General features: G+C 43.9%; 2 protein-coding genes across 6 annotated transcripts in view; one reads left to right on the top strand and one right to left on the bottom strand.

Annotated features, from left to right (window-relative positions):
- MYOF (myoferlin) overlaps positions 1-24,769 on the bottom strand; it is a 156,480-nt gene that overhangs the window by 104,806 nt on the left and 26,905 nt on the right. For all 5 annotated transcript variants that reach the window (XM_027112071.1, XM_027112068.1, XM_027112070.1 and 2 more), the window contains exons 4-5: positions 12,616-12,724; positions 9,634-9,721 (exon numbers count right to left, since the gene is read on the bottom strand). In XM_027112071.1, coding sequence (XP_026967872.1) covers positions 9,634-9,721; positions 12,616-12,724 — 197 coding nt within the window. The remainder of the gene's footprint in view (positions 1-9,633; positions 9,722-12,615; positions 12,725-24,769) is intronic.
- On the top strand, positions 21,083-21,607 carry LOC113623213 (60S ribosomal protein L36a-like). The gene has a single exon (XM_027112072.1). The coding sequence runs from the start codon at positions 21,233-21,235 to the stop codon at positions 21,551-21,553; it is 321 nt and encodes a 106-aa protein (XP_026967873.1). The 5' UTR covers positions 21,083-21,232; the 3' UTR covers positions 21,554-21,607.

Raw genomic sequence — 24,769 nt, forward strand, 5'->3', positions numbered from 1 at the left:
AAAAAAAAAAAAAAAAAAAAAAAATTTCTTCTCTGACAGTTCCAAAACCCAGAATTCCAAAATCAATGTTGGCAGGGCCATGCTCCCTTAGAAGCCTCTAGAGAAAATGACTTCCTTGCCTCTTAGTAGCTGGTGGCTCCTGGCAATCCTCGGTGTGCCCTGGCTCATGGCTGCATCACTCTAACCTCTGTCTCTGCTGTCACATGGCCTTCTCCCCTGTGTGTCTGTGGGTTCTCACCTATTCTCATAAGGACACCCGTCATTGGATTTAGGGCCTGCCCTAATCCAGTGTGACCTCATTTAACAGATTACATCTGCAAAGACCCTATTCTCAAAAAAGTTCACATTCCGAGTTTCTGTGTAGACAGGACTCCAGTGGCCATCTTTTGTATCTTCCAGTTTGTTCTTTCTATGACTCCAGTCCACAGTGTGCAGTCACACAGGCTGCCCCAATCTATGGACCACATCACATCCCCTGCCCCCCACTTCATGTCCTTTTCTCCTAACCTGTTAGATTCTGGGATCTAACACTGCAATCGCTCCTCTAAGTGCCCCTCAATCCCTCCCCTTCCCCTCACTTCATCGTACTCACCTGGTTCATTTGACTCTCCACTTACTACACTCATTCACAAAGGTAACTGAACCTGAACACACACCTTACTGACTAGTGTCACTTTAATTTCATGATCTCAAACCTTCAGTGGACCCACAGGATTGCCCAGCTATCCTACCATGTTTCCAAAGTACCTATGTCCAAGTTCTCCTAAATCCTGGTTTGAAATGGCCATTGATTAGCCAACAAGGTCAAATCCCTTCACCTTTCTGAACTCCCACCTGTTTTGCACCTTGAAAGCTTCCAACATTCTCTCTATCCTTCTCACCATCAGCTACCGACCTTCCTTCTTATTTCACAGAGAAAATAGGCAATCAGGGTGGCCAGGACTACCCTAGCCAGCAGGCTTCTGTATCCAAACACTTCCCAAGCCTCTCATCTTTTCCACCTAAGCACTAACTGGGCCACGATCCCACCTAATCCTCTTCCATGGAGACCCCTTTCTTTATGAATATTTTTGCTTTTTTTTGGTCAATATTTACTATTTCCCCACAGCAACCCTGTTTTTCCAGAGTCCTAGAATGCCAATCTCTGCCTGTGATATTAATTTTGCTTCTCATGACGAGGTCTTGTTAAATGGTCGTACTGGTTAAGGCAGAATTTAATTACCTTGGGCCAAAGGTCATTGCAAAATCAGGAGAAGGCTGGTATGGTATCATCAGTGGAAGTTAAAAAGTACAAAGCAGAACACGAGAGAGTAAGTTTCTAAGCATGAAGACATTTTGGAGATAATATGCTGATTTAGCTGGAATGTTGAATAATAACTTTGCTGGGTTTCTAACATGCTAAAAGTTATATAAATAAGTATCTGCATTCAACCATAAGCAATTCATGACCTTTCACTCTGATTTTTGGGTAAATGGCACTATATGGGCCCTGAGAATCTTCTGGAACAGTTCCAATACATTGACCAAAGCAAAGGTACCGTAAAAGTGCCTGTAACCGAACAGTGATGCAAACACAGGCTGGCAGGGAAATTCTGGCAGCATCTACCTTTGACCGATGGAGGCTGTGAGCCAAGCTAGGAAATGCTGCCCAAAGAGCTCTGCCTGGATCAGGACAAGATAATGTTAACCAGGTAAAATGCTCAACTCCATGGCTTCTCAAAGTGAGCTCCATAATCAGCCTTCATCGGGATCTCCTGGAAGCTCCTGTTAACCATACAGATTGGGGGGTTCCCCTTCAGATCAGCTAACTTAGACCCTCTGGAGATAGGTGCTGGAAATCTGCACATTTAAAGATTTCCCCTGATGATTTTACTATGTCTCTAAAATTAAAGAGCCACTTGTTTATTATCATCACTTCGACTTTCCTAAATATCCTGCAGGGGGGAAAAAATGGCCTAATACAATCAGTTTGCTGGACAAAGCCAATTAGAGACCTAATCGTGGAAACAGTGCCTGCAATGATGTTCTAACACACTGATCACGTCCCAGGGCAGCTCTGAACAAGACAGTGCCTTGTTCAGAAAACTTCCCATGGATCCTCAAGGTCTGTTCATCAAGAACAAATGTCTCAGTCTGGCACTCCCAGCCCTCAGGAACATGCTTCCCTTTTCTTACTCCTCTGAATGAATCAGTCACTTTGGCCTATACACTAGTGTTCACCAAAATGCCCCTCTTGAACAAAAATTTAAACCGTATCTATTGCTCATCCATCATTCACTCAATCAACCATGCATTTATTGGACATTGTGGTTTTCCAAGTGCCGTACTAGGCGGTAAGGATACACAGCTGAAATACACAGCTGAAAAAGCACTTTCTCTAAGAAACTGTTTCCCACATAATAATTAGCTTAGTCTTCCCTTGAGGAATTTATTAGATTCAGCTCTGACCTATAGTTATTCATGTTTATATCTTACCTTTCTACTGAAACACAAGCTCCTGGTGGCAAACAATACCTTTCTCACCTCTGTATGCTCTACAGACAGGTATCAGTAAATGTTTTCTGAACCAGATTGAATTTAACTTCAAGCAAAGTGACTCTGGTGTTCATGGAATGAAATGAATTTGAAGTGGCCAACTCTGGCTATGAATGTTTTTCGTTTTTTTTCTTTTTTTTTTTTTGCACTTCTAGCATTGAACAATGTATACTTTTAACAGATTGTTCTTCAAAAATAGATGTGAGATTTTAAAAGTAGTTTATTCTGGTCATGGGGATGTAGGCTCCAGTCAAGTTAAATGACATCTGGCAAATCAAGTTGGCAAAGTAACAGGTTTTCAGAAGGTCAAGCCAGTGGCCTGAGTCAGCCCACCCCTCTGTCATGGGGAAAGTCTCAGAGGCAGGCAATGAAAACCAGACCTTCTGACACCACACACTTTCAGTTAAGCCACCTATGCCCCAGGCTCTTCAACCTTTGTCATTTCGAAATAAGAGCTTCAGGAAAGCATTCCTTAAAGGGGAACCCCTTAAATACAAACCAAAGACCTGATCCATGAAAGCAATCATTGATAAGCTGGCCTTCATTAAAATTAAAAACTTCTGCTCTGTGAAAAACAATATCAAGAGAATTAGAAAACGAGCCAAGAAGTGGAGGAAACATTTGCAAAAGACACATGTGATAAAGGACTGTTATCCAAAATATACAAACAACTCTTAATCTTAAAACTCAACAATAGGGACTTCCCTGGTGGTGCAGTGGTTAAGAATCCACCTTCCAATGCAGGGGATACAGGTTCGAGCCCTGGTCTGGGAAGATCCCACATGCCGCAGAGCAACTAAGCCCATGTGCCACAACTACCGAGCCTGCACTCTAGAGCCCATGAGCCACAACTACTGAGCCTGCGTACCACAACTACTGAAGCCCATGCGCCTAGAGCCCGTGCTCCGCAACAAGAGACGCCACCGCAAATGAGAAGCTTGCGCACCGCAATGAAGAGTAGCCCCTGCTTGCCACAACTAGATAAAGCCCCCACGCAGCATCAAAGACCCAACGCAGCCAAAAAATAAGTTAATTAAAAAAAAATCAACAATAAGAAAACAAACAACCTGTAAAAAATGGGCCAAAGACCTTAACAGAAACCTCACCAAAGATATGCAGTTAGCAAATAAGCATAGGAAAAGATGTTCCACATCATATGTCATCATGAAAATGCAAATGAAAACAATGAGATACCACTACACAGCTATTAGAACGGTCAACACCAAATGTTGGTGCAACAGGAACTCTCATCCATGGCTGGTGGGAATGTAAACTGGTACAGCCACTTCAGAAGGCAGTTTGGTGGTTTCTTACAAACTACACATACTCTTACCCTATCACCCAGCAATCATGCTCCTTAGCATTTATCCAAAGGAGTTGAAAACTTAGGTCCATACAAAAACCTGCACATGGATAACCTGCACACGGAAACTTATAGCAGCTTTACTCATAATTGCCAAACTTGGAAGCAACCAAGATATCCTTCAGTAGGTGAATGGATAACTAAACTGTGGTACATCCAGACAATGGAGTATTATACAGCACTGAAAAAGAGCTATCAAGTCATGAAAAGACATGGAGGAACCGTAAATGCACATTACTAAGTGAAAGAAGCCAATCTGAAAAGACTGCATACTGTATAATTCCAACTCTGTGATACTCTGGAAAAGGCAAAACTATGGAGACAATAAAAAGATCAGTGGTTACCAAAGGTTGGGGGTGTGCGGGAAGACGACGAATATGCAGAGCACAGATGATTTTTAGGGCAGTTAAAATATTCTGTATGATATTATGATGATAGATATAGACCATTATACATTTGTCCACACCTGTAGAACGTAAAACACCAAACGTGAACTCTAAGGTAAACAATGGACTTTGGATGATTACGATGCGTCCATGCAGGTTCATCCTTTGTTAAAAAAAAAAAAATGCACCATTCTGGTGAGAGACATTGATAATGGGGAAGGCTATGCATACGTGGGGGCAGAGGGCATTCGGGAAACCTCTGTATATTCTTCTCAATTCTGTGGTAAACCTAAAACTTCTCTTAAAAAAGAGTCTTAAAAAACCAAAAAGCAAAAACCCACGAACCTCTGAAGTATTCAATTCCCATGGTCTACGGTCATAATTAGTTTCTTCAACTTGCAGAGGTGAATTTTCCTGAAAATCTTCACTTTTGTGTTCTATCATTAACATTTCAAATTTCTTCTTTGCAGATCCCACTATGTGGATGGTAACCTTTAAAATCAATATCAGTCGTGGTGAATAGTGGGTATCGTAGGTTGGGACTACGAGAGATTTGTATGTTCCTGTGTCTTATATTCCCTGTGATGTTTATATTTTTATAAGCAGATATGCTTTTGAACTCAAAAAACACCCCCAATGAGTTCATGTTTTAAAATTTGAAAAGATCTATTGATATTTAAATTAGAGGGAGTGGACTCGTTACTTTTATACAAAAAGGTAAAGATTTTTAAAGAGTCAATTTAAGGAAAGTGAAAAAAACCAGTTTCTTGGCCAGATGTTCTGTTTATGTTAAGGTCTGTGATGGCAGGAGGTGTGGCTGCCTTGCTGTTATTTCTGTCTCATGTTTATTGCTCTTATTTCCCCCAAGACTGTAAGGTGTTGGATTTTTTTCCTTAGTATCTTCCCTAACATGGAGTTGTACTAAGTACTCAAAGATATCTTTGCTTAGTTGAATTTCACATTAAGACAAAAAAAGTTTTATCTTAAAACATCCAGATAGGGACTTCCCTGGTGGTCCAGTGGTTAAGAATCCGCCTTCCAATGCAGGGGACGCAGGTTAGATCCCTGGTCGGGGAACTAAGATCCCACTTGCTGCGGGACAACTAGAGAGCCCGCATGCCACAACTACTCAGCCCGTGAGCTCTGCTCTGGAGCCCACGCACTGCAACGAAAGATCTCACGTGCTGTAACTAAGACCCTATGCGGCCAAATAAAAAAAAGTTAAAAAAAATCCAGATAATCTAGGACATTAAAAGATTTTTTTAAGTTTCTTTTAGCCAGATTATGAAATTATTCACCACCAGCTGTGGTGAATGTTAATCTCATAGAACAAAGATGGCACCTCCAGATCAAAGAAACCTGTTCTTTTTTCAAATAAATAAATTTCACTCTGTCATTTCACACTTAAACATAAAATTGCCCTGCGGACACAGCTCATTTGCAGGCCAGCACCTGCTAATGTTCTTTGAAATCCAAATAAAAGGAACCCAAGTTCTGGCTCATTTCCTATCTCCGTCCAGCAGTATCAGGTATTAAAAAGAACTTCTGAGGTAGACCTTGGCCACCTGCCATTGGAACCCACTGGAAATCAGCTAGCTTCCTAAGAGGATGGGGGACTCAGTCCACAAGCACTGCTGGAGCTTGACTTGTGCTGCCAAGACAACCCAAGAGGTGAGGAGAGGAGCCTTGGGCAAAGGGAGCCTGGATGGCAAGGGTTTTCTCCCCAGTGGGTTTAAAATTTCAAGAGTTAGTGCTTTTCTCATTTCTAAGGAAGCAGTCGTTGCTCTGGGGAAATGGTGTGTTTTCTGAGCTTGGGCTTACAAGGGTCCTTCTCAGGAGATGGGACCTCCCCCTATACTCCCAACAGCTTGATAAACTGCTTATTCTCAAAGTCTTCCTGGTCCATTAGGACACAACCCACCCCCCTTTTTTAAGATATTTAACAAAAAAGCATTTAGTCATCTCAACATGACTCTGAGCCAAAGCAGATCATTCTTTTCTAATAACTCTGCTTTTTAGAGGAAACAATCTGAATGTTCATACAGACTGTGGCACTCAACTGAGCTCATAACTACAGCTACCCAGAATTGTTTTTGTGATAATAATAATAATAAAGACCACATTAAGGTAGAACTTACTCTATGCCAGGCACTGGGCTAAGTGCTTTCTATGCATTATCTCATTTAATCCTTGCAACCACTTCATGATGTGCTACTGTTCTCCCCCACCTTACAGTAGAGTAACTGGGATTCAGACAAGCTTAGTGACTTACCCAAGGTCACACAGCTAATTAACAATAGACATAGCATCTAACCTAGGCTAGTGTGACCCCAAAGCCCTTGCTCTTATGCATAACGTTACACCTTCAGAAAAAAAAAGTCTTGTCTCCAAACCTGGACTGCAAGTTCCTGGAGGGGAGGAGCTGTATTTTAAAGAATTACCACCCTCACTGCAGCACTGAGCAATGAGTAAGGAAACCCAGCAACCAATTTCTGTACCCCATAAATACTAAGAAGTTGTGTGATGCCAGTTCACTGTGAACTATAAGTTTACTCTTTCTACTTGAATGAATCTCAGTGCTATTTTTTTCCTAAAGGCCCGGCTCAAGGGGTACCTCAAAAGGGCCCATTTAACATTTTGGCTCTTGAAATGGAATAAACATAATGGAACTGTCTTTTATCTACCAGTATACAGGGCTGAATAGTGTCCTCCCAAAAGTCTTGCCCATCTGTAACCTCAGAATGTGATCTTACTTGGAAATAGGGTCTTTGTAGATGTAATCAAGTTAACCTGAGAGGACACTGGATTAGGGTGGGCCGAATCCAATGACTGGTATCCCCATAAGACATGAGAAATTTGGACATGGACACACAGAGCACCATGTGAAGACAGAGACACACAGGGAGAACACTGTGTGATGACAGAGGCAGGGACTGGAGTGATGGGTCTACAAGCCGAGGGACACCAAGGATTGGCAGCAACCACCAGAAGCTAGGACACAGGCATGGAACAGAATTTCCCTTAGAGTCCTTGATTTCAGACCTCTAGAACCCAGACCTGCGAGAGATACATTTCTATAGTTTGAGCCACCCAGTTTGTGGTCCTTTATTACAGCAGCCTTAGGAAACTAATAAATAGGATCTGGCTTAGGAAAAATATCAGTGTGAGAAAAGGCACCCTGGTCCTCCCAATTCAGCGGCTACACCAGAGAGCCCACCAGCTGGGGCTGCCTCTTTGGGCCTGTAAGTTCCTACTGCCCTTCCGAGGCCGAAGCAAACGCTGGTGACGGCGGGCATCGGCGGAGGAGAAAGAAATTGGTCGGACCACCTGGTTCAGCCCCTGCTGGCGTGCCGCTCAGGACCGCGCTGTTTCCTCTGTGGTGTATCTGTCATCATTGCTCTGGCAGCAAAGGGAGCCACAGATGTTCTTAAGCCACCACAGGGCCCTTGCGGGGCCGAGAGTGTCCAAGGACAGAGCAGCGTGCCCGTGGCGCCGGTGGGCAGAGGGTGGAGGCAGAGCGCATTGCTGATGTGCTGGTACCCTTATAAGAGGTAAGGGGCTACGTCAGGCCCAAATGTCCCCAGGGAAGAAGGGGCCAGGTGACCCATGCTGGACACACAACTACGTGGTCAATTAATGGGCCCAAACCTTAATATCGGGCCATCTGTGGGCTGGGCGAGCAGGGGCAATGGCTGGGATGGGGCTGAGGCAGACAAGACGTCACACAGGAAGGGGGCAGAGACATCACAGGGCAGAAAGGGAGGTGCTGCCACAGGTGCCAAGGAGACCCCTCAGGTGACCAGAGAGCTGAGTTCAGAACCAAGAAAAACTCAGAGAAGCCAGGAACGGAAGAACCAGGCCTGGCAGGAACCAGGGCCAGGGTGCCCACCCAGGATGAGGGATTTCAAGGCGGGGCGAGTGGGCCCTCCCTCCCTGGGGTGCACGCCAAGGCTGGGAAGACGGGGGCGTTTGGTGAGACCCCTCTGCGCAGAGGAAGCTACAGAGACACGTCTAGCATCCCGTCACCCTGGGAAGACGCTAAGAGGAGGTCGGACTCAGCTGCGTGAAAGGCCTGACTGTCTTGTAGACTGCCCTCCACCTGCGGCCCAAAACCCACCCCGAGTCCCACGCTCCAACCCCATCCAAAGCAGCATCTGGTGGCCCTGAATGACCCACAACCCACGTCCGTGAACAAGGAGCACGAGGTGGGTTGTGCGGCAGGAAGCACTTGGTTGGTTAAAGGACCGAGGGGCTGTTCGGAGGCGGGAGGGGGTCAGGGCCAAGGGAGAGAGAGGCTCCAATCCCGGGGCTCCGACCACGAGACTGGCGGCTGAGAGCGCAGCCTGGCGATGGCACATTTAGGAGGTGAAGACACGTGAAGGGCCACAGTGACATGTGAAGACACTGTGAAGACACACAGGCCACTCCTGAGACTCACAACCAGGCAACAGTGCATGGGGTGCAAGCTACAAACCCAAAGCAAAGCCCTGCCTGGGACCTTCTGCTGGATGGGCTCACGTGAGGCTGCTCAGTCATGTAACCAAGCAGGACCCTATGAGGCCTTCCCAGAACAGACCCCGCCCATGTCCTCCGCCTGCCTTTTGTCTGTAGAAAAACTTTAGTCACAGAACAAATTTAATCAGAGAAGTGAGAAAATGCAGAAAGAAAGAACAGTCAAGCAAGACAAAATAATAATACTTTAGCCATTAAACAAAGTCAGGGACCTTTAGTTCTTCCTCAAGGACTACAGATACTATTCTGAGCCGTGTCCTTTGAGCTGCTTTGCAGATACTGAAACCCCCCACCAGGTGGAAGAAGTTAACTGTATGCTGTCCACAAGCATGCAGACCCCAGACCCATTGGAAACAGGAGGTTGATGATGCTGACTCCCAATTACCTCACCATCAACCCATCAGAAGAATGCCCACGAGCTGATCACGCCCTGCTCCTTGAACATTGTAAGATTCCTCACTACCCCCTCCAGGGTGGGACACACAATCTTGAGTGCATCAGCCCCCTGTGGCCCCGTTTACCTGGCAAAGCAATAAAGCTATTTCTTTCTACTTCACCCAAAACTCTGTCTCCAAGATTTAATCTGGCACGGTATTCTGTCACCGAATTTTGGCAACAGTAAAGGACTGCCTTGCTGTCCCCTCTCCTTTGAAGGGCATTTGGTAAACTCTTGTAATGTCCAGTTCAGGGCAGCTCCACCTGCCTCATGGGGCCCTGTCTAGGTGGGCAGGGAGCTACAGAGAGTATAGTGACAAGGAGAGCTTCCTTGGAGAGTCCCTGTGTGCCATTAGTAGATCGCCCCTGGTGTAGGCTGGGCCTTCAGGAGGGTCAGCTTACCTCCCAAGCCTGGCACGCTGGTCCCACTGGGGTCATCCGGATGTGGAGCTGAAGGTGGATCATAGCCGATCACCAGGTCAATGGTGGCCTGGGTAGAAAAAATTCGTGGCAGACAGAATCAGTGCAGGGCATCAGAATGCTATAGACTCAACACAAACCAATTCAGCAGGAGTAAAAGTTCTAGCAGGGGTGAGAAGGGGGATGGGAAAGTGAGAAGAGAAAGAGAAAAGGACGACATACCCTCCACTGTTCATATCTTCCCACCGTGTGGGCCCAGGTGGAGTGGGCGCACCTGGGAAAGCAGTTACCTGGTACAGGTTGCCAAGTGTATCATTGCTAAGGGGCAGCCTCATAACTGGAGGAAAGTTTTGCGACAAGGAAGCTTGAACTCGTAACAAACCTCCTTCCTAGGGTGGAGATGGCCTCCAATCACAGAATTACAGTCACAGAGGATCATTCTAGGTGTTTAAGTTTTTTTGTTTGCTCATTGACGTCTTTGTTAATTGCTGAAATTTATTTTCACACTTCTCTCCAAAAAGAATTTTAAGTGACTAACAAAAAGTTATAAAGCGATGTGATTCATAAAATGGGGTTCAAAATAAAGGGAAACAAGTCTGATTAAAGAGGAAACAAAGATGCAAAACGTGAAGATGAAGATAAGTGCCATCCCTCTTGCATTAAATATGACCCCAAGTTGGCTAGAAGCCAAGGCAAGAAGGAGAACATAAAATGTTATACATAACCTTTCATCATCAGAAAGGAAGAAACATACTAACTCGTTACAGGAGATAAAATTATTCCTATTTTAAAAATCTGAGTTAAATTTCTCATGTGGGGCATTATTTTAGGGCAGAGTTTCCTATACTTTCATATCTTGTGAACCGATAAAATTTCAAAAAAGTTTGCGAGGGGACTCAACATAGGGTCGCTAATTTTTATTTTGCCAAACACGTGCCCTCAACTACCATCTACTACTATAATCATTTCACAAAATAAAGGACTTTTAACAGCAAAAGTGAGGAAGGATAAACCTCAAAATAAAAGAAGTCCTTTGAAAATAAGAATGGCGCGCGCGCGCACACACACACACACACGTTATCAGATAAAATACAGGACATAAAATTTGGGACATATTTATAGTACAAAATTGTTCATTGTTTATCTGAAATTCAAATTTAAATGGGCATCCCACACTTCCATTTGCTACTTTTGCTACACCTGGTAAACTCTCTCTCTCACTCACACTCACACACACACACACACACACACACACACACACACACAATTGCCCTGTTTTTCCCCATCTGTCTGCTCATTAGTAAATACTCCCTCATGGATCAGCACATTCTTTGCCAACTTAAGAACTATGACCTGGGAGACACTGAACAGGATAATAAATGATGCCTCTGACAGCAGTTTCTTGGCAAATATAGAATCATAAGAGCAGCGTCTCATGGCTACAACCAGGCCACAATAGGAACACTGAATGCAATGAGGGGCTCAATTGCCAAACTTGAAGAATCCACCTTTCAAACCCAGAAGAGTCCATGAATGGCTCGACCTCTGTATCAATGGCTTCCCAATAACGTCAGGATCCTCCGAGGTGCTCCAGGCCCTCTAACAGGGGTAAGGGGATACCAGGGGGCCAGGCCTGAGGCCCTCACTCTTCCTTACTCCATTCAATGACTACAATTCTGCCATTTCAGGGTTCTACATATGCTTTCTTCTCTGCTTTAAAGAGGAAAAAAACAGCCAGAAAAATCACTGACTTGTACCATCTTCCCTTAGTATCATTTCTCTCAGCCAGTTTTGGGTAGACAGACGATAGCTGACATTCTGAATTTACATTTTATGATTAGAATGCTAATTCACAGCAAACCTATAAGTTTTGGAGACTAGACCAGCAAAACTGACATTCCTAATGGGCATTAATGCATTCTTGCCTTCAGGGATGGCCTCTTTTAAATTTCTCCCTTTGCCCAGGCTCCTAAGCAAAATATTGACAAATTGTTTGGAAAACGAAGGGGTCAGAGGTTAACAGGGCAAGCATATTAGCTTTATGAGTGCTTGTTAGCAATCTTAAGAAATCTGAGAGCAGTGATGCTAGAGTCAATTTTTTTAAAGTGCACTTGAAAAAGAGTCTCTCTCTTCTGGTCTCGTATCAGACAATATCAGTGTGTACTTGTTTAGAGAGGCTGTGATCAGAAAACGTTCAGCTGCCAATGGAATAATAAAGACCATGGGGACCTCCTTGGTGGCTCAGTGGTTAAGAATCCTCCTGCCAATGCAGGGAACACGGGTTCGAGCCCTGGTCTGGGAAGATCCCACATGCTGCGGAACAGCTAAGCCCGTGCGCCACAACTACTGAGCCTGCGCTCTAGAGCCCGCGAGCCACAACTACTGAGCCCACGCGCTGCAACTACTGAAGCTCAGGAACCTAAAGCCTGTGCTCCGCAACAAGAGAAGCCACTGCAATGAGAAGCCTGTGCACCACAACGAAGAGTAGCCCCTGCTCTCCGCAACTAGAGAAGGCCCGTGCACAGCAATGAAGACCCAACGCAGCCAAAAATAAATAAATAAATTTAATTTTTTAAAAATCATGATATTAACATCTTGGTATTCTGGTCTAATATTAATGAATTACCTTCTATAGAATGCTTCAAAGAGTATCTGATACACAGAGCTACACTCACCATACAAATGTTAACAACCAAGTGAATATGCCCAGAGCTGTACCAAGAGAGGGTCCCACTCACGCTATAGTATTCTGATATAGAAAATCAAGTTTATCTACTTTGTAGTTCTGTCAATATGAGTACAGGATGAGGCCATATCATTTGTAAATGCACCTATTTACCTCGAAACCAGTAGGAAGAGTGTGTGTGTGTGTAGTGAGCTACTTATAATTTCACACTCTTGTCTCAATGAACCTTTGCAAAGCCATCTCCCTCCAAAGCCATTCAACAAGAGGGAAATGCTCACCCCAGTCTCTTGCCCCCTTTCGTTTAGCAGGGAGATCAGTTTGTAGGGCAGCGATCGGCTCTGGTCGCCAATCAGGTCTTTCAGGGCTACGGTGGCCGTGCCAATTAACCTGCAGGGGAAAGGAAAAAGCACACAGTTACCCACATAAGAGGCATGTTTCCATTTCCACACTGGACCTCCCAATCCTCTTCCTATTCATCTGCGAGCATGAAAATCACTCATAATGAAGCGTGGGCCATTTTGTGCTCTCCCTAGCAGGGTATTTTGGCGGTAACCATCACACAGCAGCCACCATGTCTCCATAACAAGCAGTCATTTCAAGAGTCAAACTACGGTGCCTGTGAAATTTCACGTCACAAATGAGATCGATGGGTGAGAGACAAAGACTGAATATAACCTCGAAGAATACAGGAAGAGAGAAAAGTAGGACAAAGTTTAGGCATTCTTCTGTAATGGACATTTAAAAGGATTCATAAAACATGGTCCACTGTAACCTGTTAATATGTTGTGATACAAAACAAAAGGGAGTTTAAGGTAGCAGAGGGAATTAAGGTTGCTAATCAGCTGACCTAAATATGATTAGACTGGGCCTACCCAGATAATCCAGGATTGAAAGTAGAAGAGGGTGACGGAAGAGGCAAGAGACCTGCAATAAACACTCAACAAGCTGTCACTAGTTTGAAGGGACCACAAGCCAAGGAATGCAGGCGGACTCTAGAAGCTGGAAAAGGCAAGAAAATGGATTCTCCCCTAGAGCCTCCAGAAGGAATACAGCCCAGCTGACACCTTCACTTTGCAGGTAAGCCCACTGGACTTCAGACCAGTAGAGCTGTAAGGTGGTAAAATTGTGACGTTTTAAGCCACTAAGTTTGTAGTAATTTAAAGCAGCAACAGAAAATTAGTACAGGTCTCATGCAGAAGTTTTTCTCACTTTCACCTTATTTCCTAAAATTTTTTGATTTTTGTTTCTTTGTTTTGTTTCCATCATCCTTCATGTAGGTAGTAGCAGTAGTAAACTTCATCTCACATAGGCCATGGTCTTCAGAGACTGGCTAATTGATTTAGTAATGGGCTGAGGAAACCACACAAGAACATAGAAAATCTAAGCTTCCACCTGGGCCAGGTAACACATGGTTCAGAAGCTGCTTTGGTGTAACAGATACCTGACCGAATGTGAAAGTCCGAGTCCAGGTTAATGGAAGAGCGTTAGGAATTCACTGACTCAGGCCTGGCCACTGATGCTGTCTGATGTGTACAGCCTCAACGTAGAAGAAATGACTTAAAAGTGCATAATTTGTAAATTTGCCGATTGCTTTTCATTTGAATAGTATCATATAGTAAAAGTGGTATAGGAAATAATTTTAATGGAAATAGTTTTGTGAAATAAAGGCCACCTGGGAACATTTGAGCAATAAAAAAAACCCAACATTGTCCACTGTAAAAACATCCCCCCAAGTAAACCTTCTTGCAGTGTAAATAGGTTGCTAGTTTACTGATGGGGTAACTTGGTAACTCACATGCTGTGGAGCATCATTCAGAAGTTGGATGTATGCACTTCTTTCTCTTCCTGGATCCCAAGGGATTATATTCAGCCTCTACCGCTTACCCATCCACCTCTTATTTTTTTGTTGTTATATTCTTTCATTTGTTTTATTTTTTAGATTCCACACATAAGTGATAACATACAGAATTTTCTTTCTCTGTCTTACTTCAGTCACTAAGCATAATACCCTCCAGGTCCATCCACGTTGTTGCAAACAAGAAAATTTCATTCTTTTTTATGGCTGAGTAATATTCCATTCTGTATATGTGCCACATCTTTTTTATCCATTCACCTGTCAATGGACACTTAGCTTGCTTCCACATCTTGGCTATTGTAAATAATGCTGCTATGAACATTGAGGTGCAGATATCTTTTTGAAATCGTGTTTTCATTTTCTTTGAATATATACCCAAGTAGAATTGCTGGGTCCTATGGTAACTCTATTTTTAGTTTTTTGAGGAACCTCCATACTGTTTTGTTTTGTTTTTACAGTGGCTGCACCAATTCACATTCCCATGAACAGTGTAAAAGGGTTCCCTTTTCTCCACATCCTTGCCAACATTTGTTGCTTGTGGTCTTTTTGATGACAGCCATGCTGACAGGTGTGATATGATATCTTATTGTAGTTCTGACCATCTACCTCTTAGTGCACATAACATACTGGTACAGAAGTACACCTGTGTCCCTCCTTACTAGAGTAAAGCTCCTGAAAGGCAGAGGTTGTTTCCTGTTCTGTTCATTCCTCTAACCCCAGTGCTTGGAACATAGTTTGCTTATTAATAGATATTTACTGAATGAAGGAAAGAAACATTTTTGTAGTTAGGGCACATGATCAAAAAATTTATAGAACACACATCCCCAGGGAGTTGGTCAATATAAAAGTGTAACCTGTGGAATATAGTCTGTAAATTGGGGTTATAACACACAACATGGTATGAGAGTGGGTGAATTGAAAGAGTTCCCTTTGTGAAATGCAATAAAAAAGCAAAGAGAGTCCAGGGGTGTGCTCTCAGTATAGATACTGAAAAAGGAAAAGAGAAATAGTAAGAATTTTTAAATGCTATTTACTTATATCTTGTCTATATTTGCACAACTTATACTAACAATAGCAGATATGATAGCCTGGATTATCGTTAGCATAAAGTTAGAAAACTAAATATCAAGTCCTCAAAATGACAGGAGAGATTTCTTATACCAAAAACCCCACGGTGAAGAAACCGTAGTTGAGAATAAAAATAGCTCTGGGCTTTCAGGCAAAAACAATAATCAGGAAAGATCCCCCTGTGGAGAAGTATTCATTTCATTTTAAAATGTTGTCCATTTTGTTTTAAACTCAGGAAGTGAGAGTTGATGTCAACATAGACACATTATTTTTAAACTGACACATATCTGTATTCTCATCCCCCACTCGGACCTCAGAAATAGGACCAGATTGTAGATTCAGCGTCTGTCATCCAACCACATACGTCCAGTGACTCAGAATAAGCGACTTCACTTTCTGAGAATAGGTATATATTATATCACACACGACCAAACAGCGCTATGGCGCCCTGTTTCACACAACTCACCCCACGATGTGAGCCACTGGCACAGGGCTTCTTGGAAGAGTGCACTGACTTGAAACGAACACACCCAAGACATTCAACAACCATGATGGATTCTGCTCTCTTCTAATATCACGAGTCAGAAAAGAAAAATTTTGCCTCCAGAGGATTAAGAGTGCACTTTTCAGCCCTTTTAGGTCAATATAGAAATTAGGTCTCTCTGTCGATGCTGAGAATTGATGGGACCTTTACAGAGTAATTTTTCAGATGAGTATGTTCACTCTGTATGTTAGTATCTTGTTTGTTTTTGTTTTTTTAACATCCGTATGTTTTCTTCCCACTTGGGTTTTTATTCTCCTGATATATTGAGGACAAGAGACTACCCATGACTCCATCTCCACCTGATGAAACAGAGAAACCTCCCACACAAGGTGAGTACCCCTGGCAAAATCTCTTCCACGTCTCTCTCAGCCCCACAGGGTGTGAGCTTCTCTCCATGGACTTCTCTCCATGTTTTAAGACAGCAGGCCACAGGGTTGGTTAATTCGGTTTTTTCAATAAGAACAAAATCTGAAAAGGTTTAAAAGTTATCTGACTGGTACTCACCTTGGAAAGACATGGAAACACACTGGATTTTGCTCTTCACAGTTCCATGATTCATAACCTAACTTTATGATTAAAATCATAACATTGTACACTTGAACATGTACTGATTTGCTTTTGCTAAAGCCAAGATGACCTGAATCTCTATCAACAATAAATAATCCCTGGAACGAAACAAAAACTACAGCATGCAGGGATGATACTGAAGTGGAAAGAGGGCTGACCTGGGTTGGACCAGCATCTATCAACAGCGGCACTACTGATACTTTGAACTGGATAATTATTTGTTTTAGGGGGCTGTCCTGTGCCTTGTCAGATGCTCAGCAGCTTCCCTGGCCTCTACCCACTAGAGCATCTCTACACATTGCCAGTTGTCCCCATAGGCAAAATCAGCACAGGCTGAGAACCACTGGGTTAGACAATTCCTGTTCTACCCCTAACTCTGTGTCCCAACTTCCTTTGAGGACTTGGCTAAGTCACCCTAATCTCTGAGCCCCTTCATTATCTGCAAATGAGTAGATTGAAAGAATTCCTCAGACCCTTTTTAGCCCTGAAAGTCTGCTACTGGCTTATATATGTGATATTCCTATGTATGTCTATTCAGAAAACTCTCTCATGTTATACATTTCTTTTCTCTTAAAGCCTTTGTTCATTGATTTAGGGGGAAAAAAAATATCCTAGAAAATGTCCATAATGAACAATCCAGAATACTAGGCAAGTTTTCTGCCTTCAAAGGTATTGGCTTCTTATAACATCAGGAGTCAAACAAATTCCCACAGGGTGTCAGGAGGAAAGTTTAGGCCAATAACAGATATGTGGAATACAGTATTAGGTGAGACAATAGGGAGTGGTGGGACTTGTGGCTAACTGGGGAGAACAGCTTTGCCTAAAACACAAAACCCATCTGCTGGCCCTTTATGGCCCTGAATGGGTTTTACAACCTCCATTCTGACTCATCCAGTATCCGCTGCCTTCCCCTCCCCATGAGAGGGTGTGAGAGGATGTAACAAATAACAGACCAGGAATGGAGTGAAATAAAAGAAGCCAATCGTGAAGTCTGATCTCAATTCCTTCTTTCAGAAACCTTTAGTCCCATTTCTTAAGATTTGCTTTTTCATCATAAAATTCTTATGCTTGTGGGGGTGGGGTGGGGGAGGGGAGGGAGACGTCAAAGAAAACTTAAATTTCTTTTTTCTGAAGATAGTGCTTGTTTAGATGAAACCCTAGAAAGACTTTAATCCACAAAATATTTTTAACGGCTCAGTGAGTTGAAGAAAAATATAAACAGTTACAGCTTCTAAGATCTTTCACTGTAAGTTGAAGAAAACATCCCCTATGGGTGTCTGAACTCTATACAGCTTTGAAGGCAAGCCTGGCCTGGCCTATTTTCTATGATGTTGCTTGGATACAAAATACAGTGAGAGACTGGGAAATGATGACTTGGCCTCCTACACAGGGAATAAGAAGAGTTCAGTCGGACCACAAGCCAATTTCCTTTAAAGAAGGTGAAACTAAACCAAGACCCTTTTTCTTTCATATTACTAATGCTATAAATATGTTAAAATATTATGGTGTGAAAGTAATGGGGAAACTTTTGCCCTGTGTTCTCATGGAAAAATAAGTGTCTCCCCATGGGCTCCACCCAACACTAAAATGGATGGACCACACCTCAAAAAGAAACTTATAGTGCAAGAATAATAAACAGCAGATATATTCTGAAATGAAGAAAGAGCCGGTCCTTCTCCTATTCCTTTCAGTCCACGAACACCCATATAGTTTGTTGTGGGTTCTCTCTGTGACATCAAACTAATTCTAAGCAATGGAAGCAACTACTTGAAAATTAGATGTTAGGTTTGGGGGAACTAAAGAGTTTAACTGTAAACTAGTCAACTCGGTCATGCAAGTGTTGGTTAAGAACTTTTGTTTCTTTCTTGTTAAAACAGAGTCTAGTGTGTTTAAAAGAGAAATGGAAAATGTTTTCCCCGTTGGCCTGGACGCAAATGTTAACTGTCGCATGCCACTGTGGTGAGTAAGGGCTTTGCTGGCTGAGTTCTTAATCAGGGGAACTCACATCTAGTGAGTTGTTCTTCTGTGCAGCAGGGACACAGCCCACATGGATTACTGGGGAAGGGTTTACTGGAAATTCCCTCATGAAGGAAAGGAAAAATAAGCTGGAGGCTGGAAAGTAAATCACACGTTGCTCTGTTTCTGCTCCCAAGGACTGCAGAACTACCAACTTCCCATCCTCCGAGGGGCAATAACAATCCCCAACAGGGCTGGGGAACAAATGCTCTTCTGAGTGGCTCCCAGGTCTCCTGCAGGACCATGACTCGCCCACCCTTTGAAGCACTGGGCTCTCAGCCAGCTGGGCCTTGTCGTCTGCGCCAGGCCCAGAAGGCCAGTGGGGATGCTCGGCTGGGTCCCATCCCCTCCGCAGACTTCTCCCTCCTCCAGGCCAGTATCAGTGGAGCTCCTCCCTTGGCTCTGAGCCAAAAGGAGGGAGCGCCAAGCCCCGCACCTTGCTTTCTACCAGATGGGGGGAGAGGCAGGGGCAGCCATGGCAGTGAATCCTATCACAGGGAACCCCGGAGAGCACCTCCCCGGGTCTCCCATCCACCTCACCTTGGGGGAACCCTCCGAGTCTCCCAACCCGCCCACCCTTGTGCTCTGGATTAGCTGCTAAAACTATTTCTCAGAATGTGATTCCCCAGACTTCCCTGCAGCAAAATCAGCAGGGCGGGTACAGATTCCCAGGACCCTGAGTCAGACTTTTTCTTTAGTTAATTCTTATACCCAGGAAGTTTGAGAAACAATGGTCTAGAACAGGTGGAGGGGTGGATGGAGGAAGGGGGGTAGGGAAGGCAGCTGGCAAAGCCAGTCCTGGGGAACAGGGAACACGTGCAGTTTTCTAAAAGTACATTCGATGTGATGATAGAGGTTCACGTTTGAGAAATGGACGTAGCAATCAATTATTTAATAGAACAAAGGAGAAAGCAAAACTCCATCAAAGTCTACTCGGCAGGCCTAGTTACCTGCGCCCTCCCGTGGCTTCCCCTCCTTACTCCACACCAGGATTGTCAGAGGACCTTGAGGCCTTTGTCCCGTTCATCACAAGGGAGCAGGGGTTTTAGAAAACCTAGAAACTCCTAGTCCACACAGTGGTTCCCCAACCTAGCAGTGCACAAGCCCCCTGAGGTGGAGGTGTTAACAAACGCCATGCCCAGATTTTGGAATCACTGAACTAGCCTGGAGGCTGTGGCAGTATCTGCAGGATTCAGGGCCAGCCTTTGCCGCAGACGGCATCACTTTAACAGGGGAAGGAGATGAATGGAAGCCCAGGTCTCTTCCCCAAAGCCCTCCTGGAGCGAGGCTACAAGGCCAGGGGTGGGTTAACTAGCCTAATGCCTGGCATGTAGAAGATGTCTTAAGAGTTAATTTCTTGAATAAATGACTGTAACCTGCTATTTTTCTATTCGCTCTTGACCAATTCTCCTGTTCATTCAGTCCTCAAAGTTCTGGCTCTACGCTTGCCCATTCTGGACAGTTCAACAGAACTCCCAGGCTCCGTCTCTGTCTAATGCCCTCATCCTTTAGACTCAAGGCAGTAGTATTCACTCATTCATTCATCAAGCACTTGGACCTTATAAAGTAAGGGGGACAGCATAACATAGTGGCTAAGAACTTGGCGCTAGACAGCGCTGACTGATTCAGACTTATCCTTGTACCACAGATCGTGTAACTTCTCTGAGCCTCAGTGTCCTCATCTGCAAAGTGGGGATAATGACAGCTCCTACCTAACAGTATTGTTGTAAGGATTAAAAGGATGATCTGGTAAGTGCTTAACATCACTTTTCATTATTATTTCAGACACTATTCTGGAAAAAGGGATCCTAAAAACAATATGACTCCAAGTCAGTACTTGCAGGGAAAGCTGGTCTGAACTCATGCACAGCCTAAATCACAGGAAGGTGGGTTTATCTATGCGGAGTGTGGGCAGGTGGGCATGAATGAACAGATAAGAACCCTTTGTAACTACCCACAGCCATTTCTATACAATCACTGTGCAGAGTTCTTAAAACCAATCCTTTCTCTTTTGTACATCAAATAGCTCCCTCCCCACCGTCAATCTGTTTGGAAAACAGATTGAATCTGTTTTGGAAAACAGATTTTTATTTTGTTGAATAATAAAATATTCTGTTTGGAAAACAATTTTTATTTTCAGGATTAGACCAGAAGTAAACTTCAGCTGTAGCTGAATTCTCATAAAATCTAATGAGTCGAATCTGAATGCATTTTTAAAGCCATAGGTCTCATAAAACGTTTCATTATAAAAGAGACCCCAGAGCAAATCCTTATATGAAAAACCTTTCTAAACCAGCGCACGTGTACGTGCATGCTCACACACACACACACGCACCCTTTACCCTGTCTTTTTCTCCCCTTTTCCCCTGCTTCATTCTTCATATTTATCACCATCTGATAAACTATATGTGGATTTACTTGTTTATTGTCTGCTGCCTCCACTCAGATGTGAGCCCCATGAAAGGCATGGAGTACCCCCAGCGCCTAGAGCAGTGTCCGACATACAGCAGCCACAAGCAAATATCTGCTGAAAGAATAAATTAACTGACACATCACTGAAGATAGTCCACTGACCTTGCAAATGATTTATAGGTTATGAAGCTTCCTCTCCTAAGAGATGTTCCTCCAAGTAAAATCAGGAGATAATTACAGCTCTTATTATGAAATGTCTTTCTCTTTCAGTCTCTCTGGGTGTGATCTCCCCAAACAGCGGGGTTCAGCCTCTCCAGCACCCAGAGCCAACCAGCCCAAACCAGCTTTGATCTTTGCATAGCTTTGCTGCTCTGTTGAAAAAGCGGAACTAAAAAGAAATCAGCTTTTCCCTGCCGATAGCGCTCTCGCAAACATGGTGAACGTTCCTAAAACCCGCTGGACTTTCTGTAAGAAGTGTGGCAAGCACCGACCCCACAAAGTGACACAGTACAAGAAGGACAAGGATTCTCTGTATGCCCAGGGAAAGCGGCGGTATGACAGGAAGCAGAGTGGCTACGGTGGGCAGACCAAGCCGATTTTCCGGAAAAACGCTAAAACTACAAAGAAGATTGTGCTGAGGCCTGGATGTGTTGAGCCGAACTGCAGATCTAAGAGAAAGCTGGCTATTAAGAGATGCAAACATTTTGAGCTGGGAGGAGATAAGAAGAGAAAGGGCCAAGTGATCCAGTTCTGAGCTTCATATTTTGTTTTGTTATGAAGATAATAAACATTTGAGATTGTTTACTTCAAAAAAAAAAAAAAGAAAGAAAGAAAGAAAGAAATCAGAACTGGGAGTTTTGTTCCAAGTACCATCTGCCTCTGGCTTAGATTTTCTCACAGCCCGAGAAGCTACTCCAGGTAGAAAACCTGACTCAACCCTTCTCACCAACCACACTAGGGGAAAGGAGAGGTCATGGGGACCGCCTCAGTTAATCCCACTGCTATGTTTACACACGGCAGTGGCAGAGGAGAGTCTCACCACTAGGGGAAATAAAAGTATTAAAAGCTTGAACACAAGGTCTTTTGTACACCAGTAAACAAAAATTTCTCATAAGCAATACCACACCGTCCCATCAAATTAATTTCATTCCAAACCACAGTCTTTCTGTTTTCTCTAAGCAAAAACAAAACAAAAACAAAAAACCCTTGCCCAGGGAGTTAGTATATTCCATAACCCAGGCTTGTCCTTCTGCTTTTTCTAATTCTACAGTCCCCAGTACCATCCTGTGTGTAAGTGTGTGTGTTAGTTATGCTGTGCTCTCACTTTCACATCCTGGCACTCTGGCCCTCAACCCACACTCACACACTCACACACAAACACACACACAGGAAATAAACATTGGAAGGTCTGAGGTTAAACTCTGGATTTACGAAGTTAAATCCACGTGCTTCCAATCAAAGAGCTGGGTGACTTTAAGCAATTTGGTGAACCTCTCTGAGCCACATTTTTCTCTAAGACGTCAATAAGCCTGTCTGACTCAAAGACATTATAAAGATGAAAACCGATTGCGTGTGGAGCAGTTTTAGCACAATTCCTGGCCCGTGGTAAGCCCACAATAGATAGTAGCTATTACGTTGTTCATCAGGAAATTTAAGTGATTTTTTTCCTTAATTATATTAAATTTGCCCTTATGTCTATCACTTACTGAGGAAGTATTCCAGCCACCACCATGAAGATGAAGAAACTTGCCAAAAGCCACCCAACCAGTAAGTAGCAGAGCCAAAACCCAACCTAATCTCCTGATCATGCAGCTGACCGCTTGCCCACACCACCCCTTATGCAAGAACTCGGGTAAATTTCCTCCTGGGTATATCGTGAGGTCTTCGGTTATCTTCTTCTTACATTACAGCCAAGCGGACAATTCACCTTCAGAGGATGTCTCTAACTTTGTCGTGCATTTGTGTGGGGTATATGTGATGGTTTCAAATGCACAAGTACATACACGGAGAGGAAAAATAAGAGTACTAGGAAGGCAAACTCTTAGACAGTTACAGTCATTTTATATCAGACATTGTAATGTGCATTCCTACACGTTCAATTTGGATCTTTTTAAATACCTTCCACACCTCTACTTCACTTGCTCAAGCTTTCCTCCTCTACCCTCCTTAACCTGTGGAATACGATTATAACACCTGCTTCATTGTCCATACCTACTCATAATATCACCTAATAGTGTATCTGTTTAATAATGATGTATCTAGTTTTTTCTTCACAATACTGAGGTAAAATCCTTCTGAGTACTCTACCTGATGCTCATGAATTTGAAGGTTTTCCCACTCTGGATGGGGGGAGCATTAACTATTCTCAGCCCTCAGGTAGTTTCCTCACTGACCAGTCCACACCCGAGGAGTCAAGCGGAACCCTCTGCAAATCTCTGGAGCACTCTGCGTGGGTGGTGTGTGTGTGTGTGCATGCGCGCCTAGCTCTAGGCTCCCACCTGCACCTCCCCAACTCTGGGAGACAACCAAGATCTGCCTGTCCTGCAATGCAGCCTGGAAATGCTCTCTAGGCGTGAAGCTGGGCACTCAGAGGGCTCAGCTCATTTATCCCCCTCTCCTGGGGATCAGTGTCCTGTGCTGCTAGTGCCCAGTATCTGAAACCACTGGGGCATGTATTTCATCTACTTTTTTGGTTGTGTCAGGTAAGAGGGTAAATCTGGTCCCTGTGACATCACCTTAGCATGAGCAGAACACATACACACACCCACAAATCTGAAAACTTGTAAAAATCTTTCATTCCTATATTTCCAGGCTCCTGAAGATGCTTCTTCTTTAGGAACTCAAGCAGAGTGACAGCAGGGCCAGGATGCCAAGAGATCAGGGTCTCAGCCTCAACCCCTCTGAGCCTCAAGTCTCATCTCCACTTCTCAAGGTCATTGTGAAGATCACATGAGATGAGATATATTCTCTGAACTCACCTTGTTCATTGCAGGGAATGAGCTTAAGTGACTTATTACTTAATAGCATAAAATGCCTACTTAAAACTTTTACCTAAGAAGGAGGAACCAATACTCTGACAATGAGTGGGGGGGGGGGGTTGTTTGTTTGTTTTGTTTGTTTTCTGGCAAAATTAGAGAAAAAATTTTAAGCTAGGGAGCTCCCTGGTGGTCTAGTGGTTGGGATTCAGTGTTTTCACTGGAGTGGCCCGGGTTCAATCCCTGGTCGGAGAACTGAGATCCTCCCATAAGCAGTGCGGCATGGCAAAAAAAAAAAAATTAAGCTAAAAGATAATCATTCCACCTACATTTTGGTTCCTATTGGTGGTCAGAGGTTTTCAGTGTAATGGAAAAGTCAAGAGCACAGGTCTGAATATAAATGCTGACTCTGATACATACCTGCTGTGTGACCCTGAGCAGGTGACTAAACCTCTCTGAAAAAAAAAACTGGGTATCTGTGAGGATTAGGTGGGATAATGCATTCAAAGGGCTCATTAAGGGACGGCCACATTGCCTGTCTGGAAAGGGAACTCTTATTCTTCAGCCACTGGGAAAATCCTTCCACTCTGACATTTCAGCTAAAAATACCATTTCATGTTCATCACGTGACCAAGAGGCTCCTCTAGCTCTTCCCTCTTTCAGTGCACATGGCTGGTTGGATGACTGTAAAATGAGGAAGAACAAAGTCTGCGCAGAACAGCCCCACCAGCTCGCAGCACCTAGGGAGGGACGTTGCTGATGCACTAGCACTGTGCGTGCTCAGACTGCCCGGTCCAGTCCCTATGGGTGTGGGCACCATGCTCAGGCAAACCCAGGCAGCCTGGTACTGTTTGCTTACATGCCCTGGGGCTGCAGACTCTGGAGTGAGGTCCCTATTTACACAGCCAGTCTCCATGGCAACAGCAAAGTTCAGAGGCAAGACATTCCTTAAGCCGGGCAGAAATTTTTTTTTTTTTTTTTTTTTTTTTTTTTTG

This window comes from Aethalodelphis obliquidens, unplaced genomic scaffold (assembly GCF_003676395.1).
Source record: "Aethalodelphis obliquidens isolate GAN/ISIS:26980383/991018 unplaced genomic scaffold, ASM367639v1 scaffold11, whole genome shotgun sequence".
NCBI lineage: Eukaryota > Metazoa > Chordata > Mammalia > Artiodactyla > Delphinidae > Aethalodelphis > Aethalodelphis obliquidens.